The sequence below is a fragment of the Aulostomus chinensis genome, chromosome 7 (assembly GCF_037954235.1).
Source record: "Aulostomus chinensis isolate RoL2024-O1b breed Wild chromosome 7, RoL_Achi_v1.0, whole genome shotgun sequence".
In the NCBI taxonomy this organism is placed as follows: Eukaryota; Metazoa; Chordata; class Actinopteri; order Syngnathiformes; family Aulostomidae; genus Aulostomus; species Aulostomus chinensis.
Genome location: NC_141326.1, coordinates 3,598,437 through 3,625,362, shown reverse-complemented (window position 1 = coordinate 3,625,362; position 26,926 = coordinate 3,598,437). Strand labels below are relative to the sequence as shown.

At 46.4% G+C, this 26,926-nt stretch overlaps 1 protein-coding gene across 5 annotated transcripts in view; it reads right to left on the bottom strand.

The window, feature by feature from the left end:
* Nucleotides 1-1,436: 1,436 nt before the first annotated feature.
* The window catches only part of bicd1a (bicaudal D homolog 1a), a 36,900-nt gene continuing 11,410 nt past the window's right edge, over nucleotides 1,437-26,926 (bottom strand). The window contains exons 2-10 of one of the 5 annotated variants that reach the window (XM_086208169.1): nucleotides 19,197-19,409; nucleotides 12,934-13,086; nucleotides 11,888-12,385; nucleotides 8,820-9,203; nucleotides 7,961-8,725; nucleotides 6,692-6,843; nucleotides 6,351-6,561; nucleotides 4,944-5,029; nucleotides 1,437-3,447 (exon numbers count right to left, since the gene is read on the bottom strand). In XM_086208169.1, coding sequence (XP_086064295.1) covers nucleotides 3,327-3,447; nucleotides 4,944-5,029; nucleotides 6,351-6,561; nucleotides 6,692-6,843; nucleotides 7,961-8,725; nucleotides 8,820-9,203; nucleotides 11,888-12,385; nucleotides 12,934-13,086; nucleotides 19,197-19,409 — 2,583 coding nt within the window. In that variant the 3' untranslated portion in view covers nucleotides 1,437-3,326. Of the gene's footprint in view, nucleotides 3,448-4,943; nucleotides 5,030-6,350; nucleotides 6,562-6,691; nucleotides 6,844-7,960; nucleotides 8,729-8,819; nucleotides 9,204-11,887; nucleotides 12,386-12,933; nucleotides 13,087-19,196; nucleotides 19,410-26,926 lie in introns of all 5 variants that reach the window. The other 4 variants (XM_086208170.1, XM_086208171.1, XM_086208173.1 and 1 more) reach the window with 4 other exon arrangements.

Sequence of the window (26,926 nt, the reverse complement as noted above, 5' to 3'; positions counted from 1 at the left end):
GTGGAAGAATTGACAGGGGGTGTCAAGGTCGAACAGACCACCCAGTACATTGTAACTGGACAAGAAGGAGCAGCACTACAGGCAGAGCGCAACCCATTCCTCACAAAGTGGTACAATGTTCCAGAATCAGTACCGCACGTCACCTTGCTCATAAATGCAAATTTTAAAGACAAAGACTTGGGGCAGGTTTTTCGCCTCCATGGTAGGAGATGGACAGATGTCTCATGAAAGTTTACCTGGTATCAGGCGTCATAAGTCTGCTCATGCATTGTCATAATCACACCGAGTTGCTTGAGCGGCTGTACAACCTGCGCACAAAACACATTCACAATACACTACCATTGTTCATGACAGAAATCATGCAAGGGGGGGATTGTGTAGGGGCGCAGAACGGATTGTTCTGACCTGTACCAAGACCAAACATGTCAACCCAGCAAAACAGGAGACGTCTGCAGCATTTGAGACCAGGGGGGCTAAGCACGCGCACACACACACACACACACACACACACACACAATAGAATATAAAAATGTGGGTGGATGTTCTCTGAATTCGTCTTGAGAGCCACCTTCACTTTGATGAAAACACGCCGCCTGGCTGTCACTTCGTAACTCTGTCCGAGTCTTTTTTCCTTTGATACTTCGGTAAATTCTCTTACGCGTAGCAGAATGAGTCGTGACGTTTCACGGCAGTCCAACAACACCGGCCTCCTCCTTCCTTACCTCCTCAACAGTGTGGGGCGCAAACAATTTATTGTTCTGGGACGTTGGATTTGCAACCACGCGGAGAACAGTTATTAAAATGTTTCAGTAAATGTCTGAAGTCCAGAGATGGACACTTTTTGACTGTTGTGGTGTTAAATTAAACCTCACCGTTTCCAATAAAACAAAATCAGTCATGGGTATGCTGTGATTTTCACCTCAACCATTAAAACAAATCTTTTGTTATGAAAATGTCATGTGTTTAATTTCTTTCTAATCCGCTAGCATTCAAACACTGAAGCTTCTTTTCAAGGACACATTAAACCGAGGAGAGTCGAACAGCACAAGGCGAGGAAGGTTGTGTGAGTTTTAACGGCAAGAATTTAAAACTGCTTTCACCACAGGGTAAAAGAACAGCAGTATCAGACCTTCTGGATCAGACACAGCAGCTTTTGGAGAAGTTTTTTTCAAAAGTTTTTCCAGTTTCCCAAAAGTCAGGAGAATGATTTGAATAAGTGTTCCACCTGTGCCCTGTCTCCCCTACTGTGTTTAAGGCGACGTGAGGAACAGTAAATATTCACTTGAGCTCGTAGGGGTTTTTAACGTTTGTGTTGTTGGGAGTGTGTTTGCTCTCTCCCTCTCTCTCTCTCTCTCTGGGGTAAATTAGTTAAGTTTATTAAAGATACATAGATATTAAAACCAGACACAAAAACACAGCCACACAAACTCCAAGGACACACCTTTTATTCAGTGGTGAAACCAATTAAACACTGTTTTAAATGGAGGAGGAACTGTAAAATCCGTTGCAGTTCAGTGTAGAGTTACCATTATTTTAAAAACCTTTACTGAATGAGTCTCTCTCCAGCCTCGTGTACATTGTGCAAACAGGCCAAATGAGTTCAGTCACCATGAGCCTGCTACTTTTGGACCACAAACATTGTCATTGTTCTGCAAAAGTAATGATCTACACTCTCACCAAAGACAAATGAGTCGAGTGTATACACACACACACACACACACACACACACACAACAAAGAGTCATTCATCTCTGACAAAAATGCTTTGACAACATTTTAACGGCGATGTACTGCGATTTCAATCAATTTTCAGATCCGTCTGGCAAAAACAAATTATTCAGTGCAGAGTAGAGAAAAGACACGAACGTTAAAGAGGGAGGGTGGAACGGCGGAAACGGGAAACAGCACAAATTGCTTTAACTGAGTCAGTTTCTCACAAAGAAATAAGACGGTGAGTCTCTCAAAGGAAACTGCTGCTGTCACTGTAAGAGGAAAGTCGGGACACTCGTGCTGTTTCACCTTCCCTGTCAGCCTGCTGGTTACTTCACGGTGAGGGAGATGGTTGAACGAGTCGTTTTCAACCGCTGCGACTGTATTGCTGTGATGCATAGTGCATAATTGTGCTTGGACAGTACTGCATACTGTTTGGAGGAAGCAAGTGGAGACAGATGAACATTGAGCTGTTGTACTGACTCGAAAGAGCTTTGACTGTTGTTGTGCAGTGGAGGGGGGAATTTACTGTTTTCTTGATTTGTGAGCAAAACAAGAGCCCACAGAGAGGACAGAGAATACTTTTTGGTTAGAAATACATTGAGATGAGGGTGACGGTAACTCCAGAAGAGGCACGCCTACTCAGGACTCATGTTAAAACTCCACGGTCACTTAAACCTGTGCAACTCAAAAGGCAAAACTCCAGGCCAACAGCCCTAGTCTGATGTCAAACACCCGCTGTCTCAGTCCGTCTCAGTCTCCGAGGAGGTCGGAGCTAACAAACACGTACAATCACATCACCCGTCTGCTGCAAAACAAATAAAAACAGAAGGAGTTATAAAATAGTCTATACGCACATGGGTCGCAAAATAAAATGAAATAAACCGTATAAAAAACACAAGAAGGACTAGTGAGGTTAGCAAGGTAGTTGAAATCCACCCGTCACCACCACAATAAACCCCTTCTTGTAATAAAACTTTTACTGTCATTAGTTTGTTTGCAAGGTCAAACACATTAAAATGGCATTTATTCTCTTTAAAACACTGATAAAACTTTTTAAATGCTGTGTACCATATGATCTTTAGTGCGTGAGGCCAGTTTTAAACCTTCCTTAGACCAATCAGAACATTCTACTGGGAGAGGTGAATGGGCCGTGGTGGAGGTGCTACGTTGTCTCTGAGCTCGCGTCACGGTTCCCACCTTGTAAAGTGACCGACAAACAAAAAAAAGAAAAAATCCGGTCATAAATAGCTAAAAAAAACAACAACAACAAAAAAAACAACTGTCATATATCAATGCAAATAAATAATCGATAGAATGAATAAATAATGAATAAATACAAATAAAGGAAGTGATTTGTCACTCTGGCATTTGCACCTCAGTCAGTCCTCTGTTTCCAGGACGGGATTTCACTTCCAGAGGAGAAGAGAGTGTCCTGCTCTTCCTCTGCTTGCGACCCAGGGAACCAGCAGGCCTGCCGCCACCCGGCCGTGTAGCGCTTGAGGGTCACAGCCAGTAAACACCTGGTTGGACCACAAGGTTATGGAGGGGAGTCATTGTCTCTGCGTGACTCCCAGCAGACGGAGGTCAGGGCCTGGGCCGGGGCGGCAGGGCGAGCTAGGAGCCGGGCGGCTGGGGCTGCTGGGCCAGGCAGTTACGAGGGTCGCAAGGGGAGAGAAGGGTCCCGCTGCTGAACAGGGCTGCGTGGTGTTCCTGGAGGTCTGCCACAAATTTAGGACTGCAAGGATAAACAGGAGAATATAAATACGAGTGAACAAGACAATCTCCAGGCTGTAAAGGACGACTGACTCAAAGAATAAGGTTACAACAAATAAACAAACGAACATAAGACAGGTTGTGACCAGGTTGAAAAGACGTACGGTGTTCTGAGGGAATCGTGACGCATTTTGGGAAATGTTCTTTCTTTTTGAGATTTTAATGGGAAGATTCTTATCTCTCTCCTGTCTAAGCAGTCAAAGTGAGACCCTTCCGTCCATCCATCCATTTTCTATACCGCTTCTCCGTTAAGGGTCGCGGGGGGGTGGAGGGTGGAGCCTATCCCAGCTGACATTGGGCGAGAGGCGGGGTTAACCGTGGATGGGTCGCCAGTCCATCGCAGGGTCATCAGGACCAATTAGGGGTTCAGTATCTTGCTCAAGGATACTTTGACATGGTCACCGGGGAAGTGAGGATCAAACCGGCAACACTTTAGTTGCTCGACCGCCACACTACCGCTGAGCCATGCTGCCCCGTTAAAGTGATACTTCCCCCAAAAAGTGGATTTTGCCTTTGAGCAGATGTGGCTAACTCTGGATGAGACTTTTAAAGTGTGTAAATAAATATTTTTGCATTTGATTGTCGCTGGTACAGTAAGGTACAGTTAGCTTCAAGCTATGTACACGTGGCTGGTTCTTCCTGCATTGTGGAACACAAAGAAGTCATGCAGGAGGACAAAAATCTTCTTTGTGAGCTCAAGACAGCTGTTTTTGTATACCTGAAACTACTAACGGCAGCTGGCTAGCTGATCTTAGCAAACAGACTAGAAGAAACAGCTAGCTGGCTCAGTTCAAAGTTGCGGGGCGACCGACAGAGACGTCCTGAAAGCGTCTGACTTCACCCCCAATAAACCGACCAGCTTCTCTCTTCTCATCAAACTCTCATAAAGAAAGTAAACCGGTGAATTTCCCAAAGATGTCAAATGATTCATTCTAAACCACCCAGAGACAAGGGAAGGCCTGAGGAACATTCATTGGGCAACAGCTGACTTTTTTTTCTTTTTTTTCTTTTTTTGCTTTTGACTGATCCGCCAATATGATTTTCTTGTTCAATCGGTTAATTACACTGACTATGAAATATACATAATAGGACTGGAAAGACCAGCAGGACAACACCAGAACCAAACATGGCCTCCGATCTGTCAGCAGCTCCCTTGTTGCCTTGTGTGACGAAACTGACAAAGATGAGGATGGATGATATATCAGAATATTTCTGCACACATGTGAGCGACTGATGGTCTCACATAGTGAACATCCATAACGCCGAGGTTATCAGTTTGACATGTTTGGTCGATTAAAAGTCTAAAAGAGGGTGAAAACAATCCCTTCTCTCCCTTGCCCAGTGATTTCTGATGACTAAATAGATAGATAGATAGATAGATAGATAGATAGATAGATAGATAGATAGACAGACAGACAGATAGATGTCCTATCACTAGCAGGCTCTACAGCTTGTTACCTGCGCGCTAAGGAGGCTCTCCCTCGTCTTAGTTGTGGGGAGAGTGACGATACTGAGGCAGCAGGCTGCTGACAATCTACAAGAAACTGATAAATTAGACAGATATACAGAGTGGTGACACTCAGGGTTAGACAACAGGACAGAGAAAGCAGGGGGGACAAGACGGGGGGTTCGGACCACTGCAGTCCAGTCTGATCCGGTGGTCTGACAGCACAGATGGTACTGCTTATTCTCCATAATATAGGTAGTTAATGTCCTCTCCTTGCTCATGGTTTGGTTCATCACAGGTGAGAAATGTGAAATCCTGAGTTTCAGAGGGTACAGAACAGTAGCCGTCTAGGAGAAAACACAGCAAGAGGGGCAAACGCAATCCAGTATTGCGTTCATTCACATAGCACAAAGGGACACAGTCAGACAGGGTGAGGTTCATGCTGAACAGGTCAAAACCAGTCCGATTGGTCAGGTGCACATTTTTTGGAATATTTTACCTGTCAGCAGGACAATTATATAACATATTTTGCCATAAAGTCAATGAACGTGAGGAGGGATCACTCAAGTGGAAATGTGGGCAGTCACTGCCATCTCATGGTGAGACGTGGTACTACTGCTTAGGCTGAGGACAGAATTATTCTGACCTCCACATCGAACACTCGTTGACCTTCTCTAAGTCTTTGATCAAGAGTTGTGGGAACTTAAAATTGTGACAATGACCTGACAGAAGCTGTCTCACAACATTCACATGACATGAATATCTGTCATAGGAGTTAGATTGGGAAAATTAGAAAAAATGTAATTTGTACAGATCACCACAGGGAGGCGCTGTGACACATTAAATGCTAAAACTGAGTCTGCAACCATTTTCTGCTTGCAGACAACTGAGCCTGACCTGTCACATTCCACGGTCACCAACATTTACATTGGAAAAAGTTTCCTGCTCCAGTTTGTTCATGAGGAGCCTGCCGCCCACACGACCAGCAGGGTTCTGCTCAGGGAGTCCAGCCTGATCCAGAGGTGTCTGAGAACTACAGAGACAGTGTATAAAGTGTCAGCGCTGCCCTCGGCAATGACCTTTAGAATGAATCACCGCCTTTGCCGAGGGAGAGGAGATACTGAGGTAATGCTATCGCGTGTGGGATGGTGACTGCTGACCTCCATCTTGTATCGAATGACTGAGTTATCCTACTCTAAGGGTCAGAGTCTATCACGATGGTCCGGTTGAGCAGAGGCTGAGGTCTGGTTGTTCGAGAACTGAGCTCTGTAGTTGCAGGCCTGAGAGGCAAAGTGATTAGTTCTAAAGAGAGAAGGCACAACTGAGGCTCAGGATGGTGTGTGTGTGTGTGTGTGGGGGGGGGGGTGATGGAGGGGCTGTGGTGTTTGCTACAGTGGGATGGGGGCCTTGACACTTACTTTAGGTGGGCTGCTTCTGATCTTGGGCACTTTGGCGCCGCGGCCGCGGTGGGTCTGCTCGTGGTCAAACTCCAGGTCCTCCAGGCGTTGGGTCAAGGCCAGTTTCTGCTGGATCGCCATGCGGAGGAGAGAGTTCAACGTCTTCTTCTCATCCTCTGCTGCCGCCAGCTGCCTCTGCATCTCATCCAGCTGGGTAACGTACTCGTCACATCTGTAGAGAGACAGACCAGGACAGAGGGAAGTAAAGAGACGGGATGATGCACAAATAATGATGTTCCTTAGCTCTGCGTATTCTCTCACAATCCAAAAGGGATGTTTTAAGAGTGACGTAGTCCTCTCACCTGGTGGCAAACATGGCCCTGAGAGAGGAGAAGGTGGCGGCGTCTTCTTTCAGAGCCTTCAGCTCGTTCCTCAGCTTCATCATGGTCTCCGTCACCATCGCCTTTTCATTCTCATACTTGCTCTTCAAATTAGCCAGTGCAACCTCTGCTGTCTGCAAGATGGAGAATCACCTTCAGCATTTAATGGAGGGCTAATTTCAACAAGCTTTTACCTCCAGGATGAGGACGAAACTGACATCAGGTAAAAACTCGAATGGAGTTTGTATGAAAAAGTATCTCCTTTCTCTCGCTGAGTACCTGGTGGCTCGCCACACCAGCAGCCATGGCAGCAGTGCTAAAACATGGACGTAACTTTGCACTGAAACCCTACAAAATAAGGTAACGTAAAAATACTGACAATGGAAACGTGACAAACTACACTTGTCTAGATTCGACCTTTCACAGATGAAGACTGAAATGACACAGGGACTCGTGCAACACAACTTTGTAGCACCAGGAAAAATCCATGAATAAGCTGTGAAAACATGATTCTACCTCTTATAATCGAGCGCATAACGGTAAATGAGCTTCACCAACATCCTCAAAATACCATACACGGTCAGGCATCTGGCACAGTTGAAGAGGAGCTCCATCCAAGAAAAAAGGCGATAGGGCTTTACAAGCTCTGAGATTGAGGCCTCGCAGACGGATCGTTAACACAGAGAATTTAGTAGCTGAGGTCGAGGAATCTAAGGTCCAAGGACTGAGAGAAAAATGTTACATCTTACGCACCTCTGGATACCAAGCTGACGCCTGCTGCAGCTTGGGATGTCTCCGGTAACAACGTTCACTCCTCTGATGTACACTTACATGCACCTCAACCACGTTTTCATGTTATTTGTTTATCTTCAGATATTCTACATCTTTATTCTTGCTGTTGTTTTTCCGACGCTGTATTTGGTATTATTTAATACCACAATTCGGAATTCACCATCAGGATATAAATCAAGGTTGTGGTTTGACTTCCTGGCTGTTGAACCCCCTGGTCATCTTCCCAGTCCATAGCAGCGTAACATGTGATTTACATTTTCAGACTCAAAGGATCGGCAGGTACAAAAGGTCTGCACCACCCGCAATGTTCTTAAAAGAAAACCACAAATACGAGAGCACTGGTGAACGCAGTGGTGCTCATAAATCCTACGAGCCCCAGTGTGACTGTTTACCAAAGACTTCACCTGGCTGGGATATTACTTTTCACGGCTGTTTCATGATACAAAGCATGCGTTTCACCTGTTTGTTGGCCTTCAAAACCAGCCGAAGCGTGGCAATCTGCTCTCGCTTGGTGCTGAGCAGTGACTTGAGTTTGAGTATCTCCTCCATGCAGGACTCTTTGTCTTTATCGAGCATCGGCGCCAGCTCTCGGGCTGCGGCCCTCTGCCTGGACAGCTGTAGCGAGCGGTCCACAGCCCTCTGGAGGTGTTTGATCTGGTCTCTGATGATGGCGTTCAGGTTGTAGATATTCATGGGCTCCTTCCGCAGGTCTCCGCCTGCCTCTGAGGGCACTGGCGATGGGCAGGGTGACATGCTGATAACTGGGGAGCCGGTTGGGTTGCGAGTGGGGCTCCCCTGGTGAGCCAGAGAGTCCCTGTCCACTGTGCTGGTTGTTGTATCACCGTGATGGGAGTCTTTGGATGGGGAGTCATGGGGACTGCGCTGGGACTCGGAGGAACAAGCCGCCGAGGCTGCAGCAAGGCGTCGTGCCAGCCGAGGTGAAAGTAAAGCCCTGGGGTCATCTGAGCCCTTCAGGCTGCCACTGCGTGTAACACGGCTCTGGCGATAGTAGTCAAGCATGACGCGGTTCGGTGTCTCGTTGTTGCACAGGCAGACGTGGTGGTAGAGCTGCGCCAGTTCTTCACTGAAGGTTACCAGCTCATCCTGCGCCGTGTTCAGCATCCCCTGGCTCTCTGTAGCAGTACTCGTGGCCGCTCGCAGCTCCGCCTCCAGGCTCGCCACCCTCTCCCGGCCCTCACGACAACTGTTCTCCAAATGAGTTACCTGCTTGGAATCATTTGAAAAGACAGATTCACAGTCTCTAACATAAAGGTGAGATACTTGGCTGCATGTTGCAGTCCATGCAACGATGACAAACCTGTTCAGTCAGCGTGTGGACTCTGTCGTCACTGTGGCCGTCTCCTTGCCCCTCCACAGCCTGGTTGTACTTCTCCTTCAGCGCTTTGAGTTCCGCTTTCAGGTCGATCACCTCTGTCACCGCCACCTTGTACTTACACTCCAGGATCTCAAAGCCATGTATGTCCGGATCAATAGCTGGCGGCGACGAGGAGCCGCCATCAGGCTTCTCACTCTCTTGAGGGTCATCAAGCTCTTTGTCCCCGTTCAGACGTTTCATGACGTTGATGCGCTCGGTGAGACGGTGGACCCGCTCGTTCTGCTCTGTCAGGGCACCCTGGGTGTGCTGCAGCTGGGTCTGGGACTCCTGCAGGTTCATGAGCAGCGCCGCCTTCTCACGCTCCACCTGCAGGATGGGAGGGCACACAAAGACTCTGAGTTCTCTGTGCTTTTTAATGGGGCAGGGGGGAGGTCCTCTGAGCCTCCGGGCAAAACAATTAACAAAACTGAAGTTTTGTATTATTATTTTTTACTTCGTAACTGTGATGCTATTTAGAATGTAATGAAGTAAAATACTGAATATAAATAAAACTACTCAGTCACAGTAACTGTAGTACATGTATTTATGTCCAAAATTAAAGTGTCAGACTTGCAACTATCCTTTGGAGTGGCTGAAGCACACAAATGTTGCACACGCGCACACACACACACACACACACACACACACACACACACACACACACACACACACACACACGAGAAAAGGCCTAAACACAGCCAACTTTAAAGGATTCAAGCCTAACTTGTTCTATCGTTATTAACTTAATAAAAAACAACATTTAAATACAGTTATTGTACTATTTTCTATCATTTGTAACCGTTATGACCTTAAAGAGCTTTGAACTTATTTGATTCCCTCCAACTATGAGAGCCCTGGTCACAGTCAAGAGCTGCTGAGCCGGACCAGCCATTAATAAGGCCCTCAGGACATGAACACCTTTGATAACCGAATGAAAACTGATTTGGGACCAGACATTCTTTGACAGTGAAAGACTAACGTGATTATATAATTGCAGCTAGCAATGAGAAGCCTGATGCTGCTGATGTTTACATCTTTCCAAGAATAATCGACTGCAGGGACAAAATGGATTAGTGAGCAGTTGCGTTTACATGGAGAGACACACTCTTCCTACAGCAGCCTCCAATCTAATTGTCCTTCTCTCGCTGGAGTTCAGCTCTTAATGACTGACTTAATTAGATTTTTTTGAATGAATCTAATCTACCCATGACTTTTATACAGTTTGACGTACTGTATTGCTTCTGTAAAGAGTCCTGGAGAGTTTCCAGCACGAGTTTAAAGTCTATTTATATTGTCTATGTACGTAGATGTGTATGATGCTAGGCCGGGACTACTCATCGTGCAAATGTGCAGTGAAAACCAACCCATTGATACAGAGGGAAACCTAGAACTGCGTGACGGGATCTCTATTTCAGTCCTTGTTTTTAACCCAAGAGTAGAAAAAGTCAGTTTCTCTCTCCATCCTTGTCTCAGCATGTGTGTCCCCTTTCTCAGCCTATCAGGCACTAATCAGCCCGACAAGACTCCCTATGGCCCCTGCAAATGTCCCGCTATGGTCTCCTCTGCTCCTGGGCTGAGATTTGTCTTGTTATCTTCACCACTGAGACGGCAGCACACAGAGAAGCTTTCCCGCTGCTAAACCTCGTACTGTGTGTGAGCAGCAACAGAGCGAATCTCTACCACTGCAGACGTCTCTTCCATATTTTCATATAAATACACGTTTGTGCCGTTCTGCAAAATATAATTTGAACTATTTCACAAAGTATTTTGTGGCCTAAAATGCTTGAGTCAGGACACGCATTCCGTTCAGGTGAGACAGCAACATAACAGTTAAACATCAACTAAAGCCTGTGGTTTCCTCAATGTTACCGTTGGATAAATGTGACGCTTTTGTCTGTGGAGCAGTAAATAGCTCAGCGGACACACGCGCACAATGAGGTCAGTGGGCCAGATATCCAGCGTCAAAGCTACATGAGGGCGCTCATCAAGAAACAGCTCCACTTCCTCACTTTCTCGTGGTTCTGGGTTGGTCTTGTCATTATAAAGTGGCCATGAAGGGGCCTCACACCCCCACGCATGCCACAGAGTGTGTGGCTGTTTCGTACAGGAACAAAGGGGTTCAGCCTGATCATGTTTGGATTTGCGTGAAGGAGCAGATGAACACCTGCATTGCGGTGCAAATATCACTTCCTGCATCCACTAGGTGGCGCTAGACAACGCACACTTTAGTTTATGAGCCAGCAGAGGGTATCAAAGTTTTTCTCCCACTCGTGCATGCTAATTCTGCCTCTCAAGCTATCTTGGCAGTTGCTATGGGACACCAGGGACAACCACACACTTCCTCCACCAGTTGAGTCCTCAGTCATGTCTTTTTACCTGACGGTGATGAGTTTACGTAGCTCATGGCAGGGTCACATGATCCCCCTTCACCGCAGTCCAACCACACCGGTGGTCCCTGTGTTGGTGTACAGTGCAGTCAACTGTACTATGACTCAAATTCAGCTATCAGATGTTGTCAGGTCAGAACCCTCATCAGACCTGTGAGGTTTGGAAATGATTTGACCGTGTGGATTCCAGTTACACCGCTTCTAAAATTCTTGGCTAAATATTAAAAAAAAAAAAAAAAACCCTCACACCTCCAAAACTCAGTGAAACAAAAATTCCATCTCAGCCTCTTCAGCCTGACTGCACCGTGCGACGCCCTCCGCGGATGATGCAGTGATGAGTCTCACCGAGGCTCGCCCGTCATCTGCACCGTGCCCAAATTTAGATCCTCACAATAAAAACTGAAAACTACTGTGGGAACCTGGATCATGAAAACAAAATGTGCTGCTCTCCTCTCTGAAGTCAGCCAGCTGCGAGTGAAGCGCTGTAGCAGCTTTAAAGGTAAAGAAACCTTCCCAGACAGCAATGTAACAAACACGTGTTGGGGCTCCAGTGCTGCGATGCCATGAAAACCTTCAGCAGTGGAGTGGAGCAGGTCAACGCTCCGGTTTGATTTACTGACTCACCTGTAGCAGCTGCTGTTTGAGCTTCTGCATCTCCGACAGGTTGAGCTCACTGAACAGGTCTGGCACCGGGTGCAGACCTTCCCCTTTCCGGCCGGGACGGTAGTCCCCGTTCATCTTGGCCAGCACTGCGCCTGAGTGGAGGTGGCTATTGTGACGGTTGCTGTCCTCATTGTTGCCATTGGCAACAGGGATGGCACTGCCATTGGTGCCGTTGGTTCCGTTGGTCTCATCGGGAAACTTGAGACCCTCAACACCAGTGACGGTGAGCGCCAGATGGGCCCCCGCGCCGTAGACGCTGTCACTCAGGCTGATGTGGTGGGCCAGCTCCTTTCTCAGGTTGTTCTTCTGCTCTCGCTCACTCTTGAGGGCATCCAGAGCCTCCTCCAACTGTCCTGCAGAGATTTCTTTCAGGCGTAAAGCGTCTTCAAGTTGGCTGTTCAGGAGAACAGTCTCCTCCTCCAGCACCTTTATCTCATGCTTCAGTCCTTCATACTCCACCTGAGGAGAGGCACCGGTGACAAGCAGAGGACAAAATATTTCAGCTCTACAACTCAAGAGTTCTTCCAGTATCAGACTCAGAGGCCCAGTGCCACCGGGACAAAACAGAGGGAGAGCAAGAGAGACGCAAATAGCAGGATAGATTTTGTAGTATGTTTGATATTTGTGATACAGAAAAATACATGTGTATGTTTTAGTGAATGATACTTTCATATTTGATTTTTTCCCTCCCTGAATTATATAAATGTAAAAAATAAATGGTAACATTGTGCAGGTGGTGGCATTTACCAACAGCGATAAAGCAAGATGAGCCACGACTGCAGATGGATGACCGCACGATGTGGTCATCCTGCACATCCTGGAACTGGAAAATGTAACTGGTACTGGGGGAATGCTGACAAACTGGGTCTGAGTCATTCTTCTCAAATAATAAATCAATGTTGGTTGGTGTCCGTATCTGCACTGTGATGGAATTTTCACTTCATTTGAGAAGCAAACCCATGAGCTGCGTCCACAGCGGGGCTTTATTCAGGTATTCCAGTACTGACCTGGCTCTGTTTGAGCGTCGAGACGAGTTTCTGCAGGGTGATGTTCTCCTCCTCAAGCTCGGTGTAATCCTGAAGCAATCTGGTCTCTCTGAACTTGTACTCCTTGATCTCCTCCCTCATCCTGCTCCGCTGCAGGTCCAGCATCTCATTACTCTGCAGCAGACACGGAGAGAAAGAGGGAGAGTGAAGGTGTAATTCAGTGTTTGGTTGACCAGTTATGGCCCTGTGCAGTGTGGAAGCTGTCTGCCCCCTCTGGCACTCCGGAGAAATATCAGAAACACTGTTGGCACTGCCAACCTGTGAAGAGAAGTTTGGCTGAGCTCTTTCGTAAAACCTAAAACTGGTGCTGCCATAAATGTTTACTGCCTTGTCCTGTCTTGACAAGCCGACACAGTGCAGTAAATACAGGAACATTGGACCATTTCTTGTTCATCCGGCTGTAGGAATGTGTGTACGTGTGTGTGTGTGTGTGTGTGTCGTCTCTGAAATGACAGCTGCAACAAACACTGTCTCATGAACATTCTACAAGACAGCATATTTATCTGGTGATGAAGATGAAAACGATGTGAATGAGCCCAAAACACCATGATCACTAATATATTAATGTCTGTTCACCCCTCCGGTAGAATCTATGACAGGGAGCATTAAAGTGTGTGTGCATGTGCGTGCGCGTGTGTGCGTGTGTGTGTGTGTGTGTGTGCGCGTGTGTGTGTGTGTGCGCGTGTGTGTGTGTGTGAGGGGCCGACAGCGGCCAATGCTTTTAGAACTAACGACCGGACTGAAGACCGTTATGATTCACTGAGTCTTTTGAATCCTATTGTGGCTGACAGCAGCTCCAGTCTCGGTGCAGCTAATGGAGGCTAAACTGCACCACTGGAAGTGCAGTTGGGCTGCAGCTGCACTGAAAACATCTTATAAACTCATCCAGGACATCTAAGGAAAGAGCACACTCAAAGCTAGAGCTGTCAATGCAAACTCCAGACTCCAATTTACATTCAAATTGTTACAAAAATGAAATGGGAAAAAAATAAAAAGCACCACCAGTCCAGGCTCTGTGCCTGAGACTGCCCGGTCTGCAGCTCTCACTGAATGCATGACAAACAAGGAGTCATTCATCATTACTTGCTCGTCTGATGACTGGATGTAGGTCAAGTGGTGCAGAGTTCACAACAAAGGTGAGTGATCCGAAAAGCCACAATTATAAATGAGCACATCTTGTTCAGAAAGACTTACTTTAGGTGGAAGGCACGGTGGAGCACTGCTGCCTCACAGCAGGACGTTTGTGGGTTCAAGCCCCACTCTTCCTCAAATTTTCACTTTTTGTTTCATCATAGACAGAGGTACAGTGGGAGTCAAATGATGATTCAGAGGCTTTTGGGATTTGAGCTTGAAAGTATCTTCCCCATTTCTCCAACACCGTTTCTACTGCTGTAGAAATTTCCCTCGGTCAATCAACTCATCGTCATCTGACAGTCCAGGCCTTCTTCATCCACATGCACTCCAAAGGGAGAGCACCAAATTTTAATTTTTTAATTTACACAGGGAATCTCTTCCTAAAAGTTGATTGGAGTTTGGCTTGATACTAATATTGGAATTTTGGTTTCAGCCTCATTAGTGGTAATTTTCACTGGAGCTGTCATGGGGAGGGGCAGCACGGTGGAGCAGTGGTCAGCACTGTGGCCCCCGAGCAAGAAGGTTCCAGGTTCAAGCCCCGGCTGGAGCACAGGATCTTTCTGTGTGAGTCTCCATGTTCTCCCTGTTCCTGCTGGGTTCTCTCTGGTACTCCAGCTTCCTCCACAGTCCAAAGACATCAAGAGGGGACCAGGTTAATCCAGACTCTAAATTGACCGTAGGCGTGGCTGGGAGAGCCAATGGTTGTCTGTCTCTATGTGTTGGCCCTGTGATGGACTGGTGACCTGTCCAGGGGGAAGGCTGCTGGGATAGGCTCCACCCCCACCACCCTTAACAAGATAAGCAGAAGAAAATCGATGGATGGACCGTGGTAAGACATCGTTTGTGGCTCAAGATGGAGTTGTGTGCTAACTACGTTAGCATTAATAAATCCTTTATTCAATTTGAACTCTCTGGGGGGCAGCGTTTATTACGTGACAGGATGCAGATTGTGTGTTTATTAAGGAAATATTCCCATACAACACAATATTTCTTTTGTTTGACTGATTTGTCCTCTTAAAATAACTGCCTAAGTCATTTTTTGACAATTTATTTTTTTTGCTTCAATCAACTGCTTCTGACGTTTTGTCTCCAGTTTCTTGTGTTTTCTGAAAAACTTTGAAAAAATGGCCGGCGATTATTTTGAGAAGACAGCGATTTTTGAGAAGTTTGACCCGATGTTGTTTACTTAGAAAAAATACTTGAACACAGTTTATTTTAAGTTTTTGAAGCCCCTCTAACAGTCAGTTGAGACCTCTTTATAAATTCCAAGTGCTTTCACCGCTGTGGTGAGTTTGCTTTTGGTCTGAATCAGTTGATGGATCAGTCTTATGCAGCGCTTCTCCATTGGTAGGGTTTTTTTTTAATCAAGCCACACCACAACTAACCACAACAGGTGGCAGTGATAAACCTACGAGCTGGTTTTGGTTCCACAAATAAACCCACAGAGAAGAAGGACGTGAGCATGTTCTCAGTGATTATGGGACAGATGTGTCTGGGTTGAGGGCAAGAGAGTAAATACAGGAGGAAGCTGCCGTGCTCTGGGCTGGTGCTTATTCCTACGACTTTTACTGTGTTTCTTTCTCTGTTTCAAACAGCGTAGTTGTTCTCACGACAAACACATCCCACCAGCGGGCTGGGAAGGGTGCCAAGACCATCTCCTCAACAAGGTCTTGGTCCTCTTGTCTGGTGTGCAGCCCAGTATGTCGTACCAGAATTGATCCTAAACAAGCCAAACAAGGTCAGTGTGAAAACTCCTCCATTTGCCATAGAATACAATATTTTTCCATCATTGATCACAAGTCTTCTTCATTTTCATTACCATGCAGGAATGAAGCCAGAGCTGGTCTTAAGTGCTCAGGCCAAGAGGTTAATTATCAGTTAGTACTGAAGCTCTACATGGGCATAGCTGAGCAGGGTGCCCAGCAGTCAGGGACAGGGACAGGGACAGGGTCAGGGTCAGGGACAGGTACAGGGACAGGGACAGGGACAGTGTAGTACACAATACTGGCACTACAACAGGGCACAGCTGGTCTCGACCCTGACCTGGTACAGACTGACACTCTGGCAACTTTTAATGGTATCAGTGACACACAAGGGCTGAAGTCCAGCCATCCTGTGTTAGTTTGTGGTACCGTCATAGCCGCTCTGGTTTTGGGAACTTAATGATCCTGCAGAACAAAGATCTACATGAACTCAGGTTGTTGGTGTCAGGCTGCCCGTCAGCGGCAATCTGCTCAAAGCTACTCAAGTTTTTGCTGGTTGCGCTCAACAAGGTGTTTGATCAGGTTGTGAAGGAACGTTAGGGCAGAGCTCCCACGCACTCAGGATTGTGTTCTATAAACTGCATTCACTGGTAATTGTGTTTGTTTTGTATGAGAGTCAATCAAGGGTCAGAGGGTCAGACTCAGTTCAGGTTTGGACCTGCTGACTCAGAGAACGTTTAGTGGCTAAAGTTAACTTTCCCTCTTGATTATTCTCTACACATCAACAGCGTTTGTAAAACCTGCAGAAATCTTCTGAATAGACTCGTGACCGATGAAGCCCCGCGTGTGGCTGCACCCCTGCTCCTTGCAACACAAAGCCGACTCCGTCTGAGGATTTCCAAGTTTGACGAAGTTATCAAAAAAAGAGCCGGGATCCTGATGGAAGCCAACGGCAGGTGTGTGTTTTGACGATGACAACTTGCAATCAGTAACATCTGTGAATGCCGTTTATCAGGTAATTGGTTAGAAAGCTGGCGTGAATACAGATTATTAATCTGCTCACGTCCTGATTTGACATTCAGTGGGATCAAACAAGTCAACACTCAGAACCTCACAACGCTTCCTGATGAAAATAGTGAATGAGAATATGTGTCCCTGCAGTGTGGTGCTAGTTGTGGCCGGCTCACTCTGTCCCTACACATGTGCCGAGCTCAGGGTATTTCACTTATTCCACAGCTTAGCACCGGATTTGCCCCCCACAATGGGGTCGTGGCCGCAGCGTCTGACCCCAACTCGAACTCCTGTGCTGCTCGCAGCAGGGGCTGCAGACATGCATACCGCTTCCTCTGTGTGCACTTTTCTGCCTGTTACTATGATCTCTGACTTAATCAAACACAATCAGTGAATGTGACTGTGCACTGTCGATACGGCTGGATAGAAGGTGGAAAATAGTCAGACTGAAGAAAGTTAAAGTTCAGAAGTTTGCATTCAAGCAAAATGACAATAAAACTCTTTACATCTCTCTAAAAAAAATTAGTTGGGTTACACAACTACCTTCTCAAAGTAACACACCACCACTGAGGCAGCCATATTCAAATTACAACACCACATTTTTTGGTAAATCCCCTTATTTGTGCTCCTCTCTAGAGCCAGACAGGTAGATAGAGATCCTTCCCTCCTCTGTGGGTGCATAAGGCTGCTCAGACCCACACAGACCAGCTAACTGCTTGTTAGCTTAGCACAATGAATGCCAGTGGACGGGCTGGTTAGCATACCTCCGTCTTGCCTGCTCAACTTCCCTGCAGCATGCAGTTCCTCGTCTCTATCCTGGTTCATATAGTTTGGGTTCAGGATTTTGGTTTGTCCAGAATTAATCCTCATCATCCTGTCAAAAGCCTATAAATGGCCTTCAGTGTCGGCCATCATTAGTCGTGGCAGTTGCTCTTGAGTTGTCAACAAAAGCATTGTTTCGCTGGTCAAAGGTGCTGCATTGAATCACTGCATCCAGTCAAGAAAGTAGTCCTGGCAACATATCTGATTCTAAAATTACAAGATCCCCATCCATCCATCGTCGTCTTCCGCTTATTCCTCACTAGTAAGGGTCTCGGGGGGCTGGAGCCTATCCCAGCATCTACGGGCGAGAGGCGGGGTTCATCCTGGATGGGTCACCAGTCCATCGCAGGGCCAACATACAGAGACGAACAACCATTCACACTCACAGTCACACCTACAGTCAATTTAGAGAATCAATCAGCCTAGTCCCCAAATTGCATGTCTTTGGACTGTGGGAGGAAGCTGGAGTACCCAGAGAGAACCCACACAGACACGGGGGAACATGGAGACTCACACAGTAAGATCCCGCGCCCGAGCCGGGACTCGAACCCGGAACCTTCTTGCTGTGAGGCCACAGTGCTGACCACTGCACCACCGTGCAGCCTAATTACAAGATCTCGCCATTTAAAAATAGTTATTTCATAACTGAACCACTGAACTGAACCTGAGTTACATGAATGCAGGTTCATTAATGTGGGGGAAAAAACATTCTAGAGCAAAGTATATGTGGTTACTCATGCTATTGCTAATGCCTCTTCACTTCCACTCATTGTGCTAAGCTAACTAGCAGTCAGCAGGTCTCTGTGGGTCTCGGCTGACGAAGCACGCAGACAAGTGAAGGGTATCTTATCTGGTTGTTTGCCTCCACCAGCAAAGTGCCACTGTTTAAAACTGAGATGTCACAGTGAAGACAACCTTTAGCCTTTTGGCTGTAAATCATCACAGTGAAACTGTGACATAATCACAGCATGAATTATTGAGTGTGAGGTCACACTCACCTTGACCTTTTCTTTGTGAAAAGTTTGAAGGAATTCCCTCAAACGTGTTCATGAAGTTTCACATTCAGAAATATGGGACAGATGGAGGGACTGACATCTCAGAATGATGGCGGGCGCCACTACAGAGATATAACTATGTATTCAATAAAATATGTATGAATCCCTCCAGCTACAGCTCATTATAATTTTACTTGAAGCTCTGTTCAGACGCTTTTACAATTTCACGGTTTAGAAAGTGGTTGAGATGTCTCGCTTTTAGTGCTCACCGCAGTTCCCACTCCAAATGTTGAATCCTGCATCACCTGAACCACATTTTTTTATCCGTCCGCCCCAAATCACGTCAATAATAGGATCATTGGGCTTCATTTGTACACTTTGACTGCTCCCTGCAGAGGCAAAAGTGTGCTCACAAAGGTGCAGTAGTCCTCCTCAGCTCAATGGAATACTACCAGCGGAACGGCCAGTGTTTACTTTGAGCGGTGCCAGGACTGGCGCCGTACCGTTTCATGTGTTTTCCTTGTGTCGCATCACCTTTCTACAGAGTTGACAAGCTCACCTCTCGGAGCTCCTGCATAAGTAGGTTGAGCCTCTCGTTCTCTGACTGGGTGTTGGACGCCACTGAACGGCTAAGCGTCAGGTCTGTCTGCAGCTCCAACAGGCGTCCCACGTAGTAGGCTTCCTTGGAGGCAGACTCCTGCAGAAGCGTCTCCTCGTTGCTCTCCCCATCCTCTGCAACCTTACGCTGGTTGGTGTAAGCCTGGCCAAACGCCTGGAGAGAGGGAGGGATGGTCAGAGGAAGAGAAAGACATGCAAAATTTTAAAAGGGAATACAATAACCAACGAGCATCTTTTGCACAGTCCAAATTAAAGTGACACTGATCCAAATCCTGTCATATCACATCAAAATCCTCATCCAAGCAGTGGTTTGGCTTGGCCACTAGTAGGCGTAGTCCTGCTGCACTTTTAACCAGTGGCACAGACTTCCTGTCCCTCAACGCTTCCCACTTTCTGTCTGTGTGGAATGAAGTTTCACTGTGATCAATAGACACACTGTTCCCATTATCCTGACACAGGTTTTCACAGCGCTGACAGCTGACGTGTCACGATAAAGGAGCCGATGTTTGATTGAGCAAATCAGAGAAAGAAGCAACAGCACGACAGGCCTGAACCTGGACTGAACTTGTCAGCCGTGGCAACAAATGCACACCCATCGCTCTTTAGGCTGATATGACTTGAGACAGAGTCATATACTTCAAGCAATATGTGCATTTTATGAATCTACTCTTCTTTTCTGCAGACTTTCATGACGACACACTGGATAGCTAACTGGTTCGATAAATACTAGGAGGCATTCTTCACCCTTCCAGTGGATCAGCAGGAGAAATGGTTATGGTGAGACAATGGATCAATACTGCCTCATCTGAGAATTATGCTTTGGCTCACAGTTGCCACATGCAGCTGTAAAATATACCAGACACATCCATGCAATCTCCACAATGCAGTTCCAGGACTGAGTGACTCCACCTAAATGGCTATGGGGGTCTGAATCATAGGGGAGAGAAATGTTTTCAGTATCAATAATTTACACTTCAGCATAATAAAATCCCTCTGTTGAAAATGAATCATTCATCGTTCCGAACAAAACATACGAGCTTCAATGTGCAGCTGCCATTTCCTACCTTCTATTCATGAACTATCAAGTTTCCAACCATCCATTTACTTCTGCTTATCCTGTGAAGGGTCGCGGGGGGTGGGGTTGGGTGGAGCCTATCCCAGCAGCCTTCAGGTGAGAGGCGGGGTTCACCTTGGACGGGTCACCAGTCCGTGGCAGGGCCAACACATAGAGACAGACAACCACTGGCTCTCCTAGCCACGCCTACGGTCAATTTAGAGTCTGGATTAACCTGGTCCCTCTTGATGTCTTTGGATTGTGGAGGAAGCTGGAGTACCAGAGAGAACCCACACAGGAACAGGGAGAACATGGAGACTCACACAGAAAGACCCCGTGCTCCAGCCGGGGCTCCACCCACAACCTTCTTGCTGTGAGGTGACAGTGCTGACCACTGCACCACCGTGCCGCCCCTAACAAGTTTGATAATGTGAAAATGTACAGGATGTGAGGTTTTGTTATTACCAAATATCACACCAAAGTCAGAGACTGCAAGCCTCTTCCACCCCCCCCCCCCCCCGTTAGTTGCTTAGGTCCTCCCAAGTATCACATACGTCAATACTTCAGATGACACCAAGTACACAAAAAAGGTTTGTCCCTCAGGCATTTAGTTAATTTTGACAGGAAAAATGGAAGAAAAATGGTGGCACGGTGGAGCAGTGGTCAGCACTGGAGCCTCACAGCAAGAAGGTTGTGGGTGGAGCCCTGGCTGCAGCACGGGATCTTTCTGGGTGAGTCTCCATGTTCTCCCTGTTCCTGTTGGGTTCTCTCTGGTACTCCAGCTTCCTCCACAGTCCAAAGACATCAAGAGGGGACCAGGTTAATCCAGACTCTAAATTGACCGTAGGCGTGGCTGGGAGAGCCAATGGTTGTCTGTCTATGTGTTGGCCCTGCCATGGACTGGTGACCTGTCCAGGGGGAAGGCTGCTGGGATAGGCTCCACCCCCCACCACCCTTAACAGGATAAGTGGAAGAAAATGGATGGATGAATGAAAATGCAAAAACAAAACAAAACACAATACTCCCCAAAACTCAATTTTTAATCAAATCACATATTTAGCATTTCTGGTAAGTTTGCTTTTCAACATGAGATTGGTAAATTTACGTTCATCTAATCTAATCAACAACAATAGCAACACGGTAACAGCAACATGTGCTGCAAATTGACGATAGATCACCATCCTGGGCTGATACTGGTCCAACTGGTCCAACAGTGATTCTGGTTGCACGTGTTGATGCACGCAGGCACCGGACAGATCAGGTCACATCCATGTAAAGGGCTGATCTGAGGCCTTCAACTTCAAGGATTTTAATCAGAATAACCAACACCAAAAGTGGGCATGTGATCCTGCCACTTCTGTGTGATATGATTAGGGCCATGGAGGAGGAGGAGAAGGAAAAATGAGGGAGATTTTTTTTTCTTTTTTCCATTTTGTACTACAGGAGGTAAGTCAAAATGTCCAGAGAAAAGGTAAAGGGCTGATAGGTTCAGTGACAGTCGGGAAACCCAATGACTAATTCAGCACGGCGGTTGTAAAATAGAGTTTTAGTAGGAGGGACACAGGTTCACGTTCAATTATTGCCTTTTAGATACATTTGATGTACTGTTTGATCAACCAATTAACTTTTAAAAGGAAACAAAATGTAAGGGGTGTCGGAGTGCAAGGACCCAAAAGTAAAAAGGAGAATCCAGGCAGAAGTACAATGTCCACAACACAAGCTTTTACATCTAAGATGTAGCAAATGTCAAAAATCCCCCCCCCCCCAAAAAAGGCAGTCAGAACCAGGCAAACAAAGCAGACAGGGAATGAGCAAAATCCAAAGGTCAGAAAAATAACAAAATGGGTCATACACAGGTGAGCAGAGCGCACACGAGCTTGAACACAAGGTAGCAAAGACAGCCTGGCGAAGACTTTCAGATTCAGAGAGACATGGGAAATGAGGCGGGGTTTAAATACACCGGGAACGAGCAACAGGCGGAAGACATTCAGGCGGAGACAGCGATCCCTGTAGAGGGGGAAGCAAAGCCAACAGCAACTCAACAGCACATAGACTACAAAATAAAACAGGAAATGCATACAAAATAAATACAGATCCTGACACAAAATACAGCAAAGAATACATTTTCCTGTTTTGATGATGAGCAGGAAGGCTGGACTACGGGAAAAGTCTGCTTCCTTGTTTCGTTTCCTTTTAAAAGTTACGTAGTACAGCAGTACCGTACAGTACCAAGCATCAACTGTTTGAACTTCCTACTTTGAAAACCTCTGGAAAATCCAGTTCTTGCTCTTTGACAAGTGTTTACATGTGAAAATGAATCATCATTTACAAAAACAGCTGTAAGTATGCAGACCATTTAGCCAGAGGGACTACGAAGTAATAGCCTCAAAACACATTGCATTGCTACTGTCCCTCGCTCCCTCACACGTTCTCTGGTTCATTCACCCCCGTGCCCTCCCTCGTCCTCAGGGGAGACACAGTGGAATTCTGGTTAATGATTAAGAGAAGGGGCCTCTTGAACAAAGCAGCTAATTAATTCTAAGCACAGTCTGAGAGAATGAGCTCAACTGCTTGCGTCAGAGTCGCTGCTGATGTTCTGCTGGCCCTCTCTCATCACAGCTGGACCCCACAGGAGGAAAAAGGAAAATCTGCCCCACCCACCCCCACCCTCACCCCCCCAACATGAAATACCACAAAGAGACTCAACAGGGGGAAATAATGTGTTCAAACTTTGGCTCCAGCCTCGGCTGAGAAGATTCAGAGGCTCAAAGAAATAAACGAACAAAGGTTCCATTCCAGTAATACCAGAGACAACAAACTTCATTAAGAATCTACATTCCACACATTTTATTGACTAAATTCAACCAATCTTCTTGATTATGAAAGGCTTCATTTGAGAAAGTAGAATTTTAGCCTGTACTTGCAAGCCCTGGTCAGTCTTTACCTGTAATACCCTTTCTTTTCCTCAGGAGGTGACAGTGACTCACAGTGTTGTAATGGAGCCACAGCTGTACACGCAGGATGCTCCTCTACTCATAGAGTTACGGTAATGCACTATCTCTCAACAGCAGGTGATGAAGTCCGATGGTTGCGGCCGAGGCAGCCGTCCTGGTGAGACAGTCGTTTCAACTGCTTGTATCAGCGACAGCCTTGGAATGTAAATCAAGTCAGTAAGAACTTTAGTTTATTTTACCAAATACACCGAAAAATTCGGAGTTTCACCCTGAGCTCATGCTAAGACAGCTAGCATTTGCTAGTTTCTTACAAAAAAAAAAGGTGAATGGCCCAACCTTCTGGTCACATGCTGCCCCCTTTTGATTTGGAGTGTGAAATGTTCGAGCTTGTTGGAGTCAGCTTCAGCACACAGTGAACCAAACAGAGCAACTTCAGTGAGGTAGGAATCCAAAGCCATCACCAAAGGGCGTGGCTACTTCTGACCTCCTGAAACGGTGCAGCCAGGTCATGATAACGATGAATGCAATCTACCATGCACAGCGACTCGATGGGGGTTTTATATTTTGGCTTTCTCTCACCATGGCAACGCAGACTAACAAGAGCCCAGGAATGGAGTAGCAATTTGTTGTGGAAACATTTCAGATATATGGTAAATTAAGACTCCGTGTGGGGCTGCAGCTACGACAGCCACGCCAGTCTCAAATTTAAGTTGTGCTTTTTTTCTGCGTTAGATAGTTGGCAGTTATTTGTGCCCTGCAGATCTAAGTAAATGATATTGTGTAATTCATCTAAATCCTACAATAAATACATACGCAAGGAGGTCGGTCAACACCTTTACAGCTCTCACTCTCATCACGCTTCTCAAACAAATTCTGACGATGATTTTTCTACACCGGGGCGTTTGGCCCTTCACGCTAAAAACACATCCTTTTAACAGAACAACTAGGATGTGAACGACAGCCCTACTGGAAGCAGAAACACAGAATAGACGTTTGCTGCTGCAGCCAGTGATTCATCAGCAGCTCATCCACGGAGGAGAGGAGCAGTGTCTTGAATGAGTAACGAGAGGCAGGCAGATGGTTTGAAAGAAGAAGCCTCCTCCACGGCTGAGACGTGTTCCTGAAAGTCAGCAGGCTCCGTCTGCCTTCCTGTTGCTGTTGCACTGTAGCTGCTAGTCAGCTAAAAATAACATTGACAGCTCTGCATTTTTCAGACTAATTACATGAAAAGCTCTGACGGTGCATGCATGCCGGGTCATTATGGTGATGGATTTGCAGTGTCCATGCATGCTTGTCCTAACTGACTAAAGTAATAGTTCTTCATGCCAGATGACATGTGAAGAACAGCATGGAACATCAAAGTTTAATAGCATCACCTCAGGATTGCATTAATATGGAGTCACTGATTGGCAGCCGTTTGGTTCTGTGTACTAATACATTCAACCTTGAGGCTCCTCGGCCTTCTGCGGCTCGGTGGATACGGTCCAGACAATAGACTGGCTGCTATAGATATTCATCCCTGGGGCCATGGAAAGAGAAGCGGGCAGCGGGAACCAACCCAGTGCTGCACCAGTAGGAGGGGAGGAGTGTGTGCAACCCTGAAATCCTTCCCTGTCTGTTGCAGTTCCTAATGAGGAGTCAGGGGAGGGCCTGCAGTGCGTGTGCGTGCGTGCATGTGTGTGTGTGTGTGTGTGTGTGTGTGTGTGTGTGTGTGTGTGTGTGTGTGTGTATACACAGCAGGATTCTATTTTCACACCCAGGAGAGAGAGGGAGGAGTGAACTATGTCTGCAACACCAATTAATCTTAGCCAAACTTCCATAATTAACAGGAGGTATCAGGTCCAGCCCGCAGCACGCGCTGAATAAATAATAGAGTCAAGAAGGTGACGTACTGATCCAGGATGATTAAAGTCTGAAGGTAAGACAGCAAGGTTGAGAGCTACATGGGCATTTTAGAAGCAAGTCCAAGCTGTGGTGAAATAGTACACCTGCAGAATAACAAGCTCCAGCGATCATGTATTCATGTGTTTTCATGTGTATTCAAGTTGTGATTACCGTTGATTTTAATTAGATCCATAAGATTCAATCAGATCAGCCAATGCATTACTGATGACGGTGAGTCTAAGAGAAAAACAACAGCTTAACTGATGGTCACTCACACTCGTCTGACTTATTAAAATTAATCAGCAGCACTGACCCAATCACATCTAATTAGAATACAAAAAATACATCATTACTTCTCAGTTAAAGATAGAACCACCCTCAATTTGGATCAAGAAATGATGTACAGTTCAGCCAACGGACAGCTTGCTGAGCTCTAATAATCCCTGCCGCTGCAATGTTTTATACGTTATGGGAAAGCAGAAATCACAGTATTAGTCAAGTGATAAGAAGCAGCGTTCTTATGATTGACACACACACACACACACACACACACACACACACACACACACACACGTACAGTTGAGTCCTGTCCAGATGGCCGGGGCCAGCCAACAACGTCAGGGATTTCAGTACCATGGAGAGAGACATGCAGGACTGCTGCTGAGAGGCCATGCAGCTGTCAGTTGAGGAGGCAACTGTGTGTGTGTGTGTGTGTGTGTGTGTGTGTGTGTGTGTGTGTGTGTGTGTGAGTGTGTGAGTGTGTTACTGTAGTCTACTCTGAATCAGTCTCCACAGATCTATGTCTTAGATGTTTTATGTACATTTCCACCTCAGAGAGTTTCCTCTCCACTGCCTCCTGGAGTCTCTCAGTGGTATTATTTCTCCACCAGGTGTTCCAAAGACAAAAAAATCCCTTTCCAGCTCCTTCAGGAGTCAACAAAAACCATGATGGCATAAATACACATGTCACAGTTTTAGACTGAATTTGCAAACAGGCAAAGCTGTTGTAAAGATGTGTACTGTATCATAAATCATTGTTTGAGATGTTGTTGCTTCTCTCTCTAGGAATGTCAGCATCTGCCTCCAATCACAGGTCAAAGATCTCCTAATTGTTCCTGTCCATCGTGGAATGTGCAGCTTCTGCCTGCTGCTGACTGCTTCGTGGATGAAGCGGTTAGAGCCTCTGGAATGACGTCATAGGAAGTTGTTGGGTGTGAATATGCATGTTGGCTTTAATGTCCTGGTGTTAAATTAAATTTATGTATTTTAATCCCATATCCACGATGAACCACTGAGGTGGGTTAATGGGGGACGATGCCCCGCCATATATCGCCCTTTAGCAAGGACACAGAAATGTCCCCGTGTACTTTTCAGCCGGGGGAAAAGTGCCAAGTCAAGAGATCTGTCGTCTAGAAAAAAAAACCCCAAAAACACACACAAGCACATTTCCACGAGCGAGGGGATGCTGGGAAATCACAGCCCAGCAGAAACCTTGCTGGAATTCAAATCTGGTGGTTTGTAGCCTCACAATCACTAAGCTGGTTCATGTTTGAGGCCTGCAGGCGTGAACCCACAGGGATGTTTATTCCTGTGAGTGCCTGCTGATTTCCTGACCACATAAACATTAAGTGTGTGCTGTTATGTATGAGTGGAAAGTGAGCGCGGCACTATTTGGCGCAATGAATCCCGTTATCCCTCTTATAAAAATACGAGGACACTTGACAAAAACTGTAACGCGGAGCAAACGCTGAAGAAAGGTGGGATGTGCTTCAGAGTGGA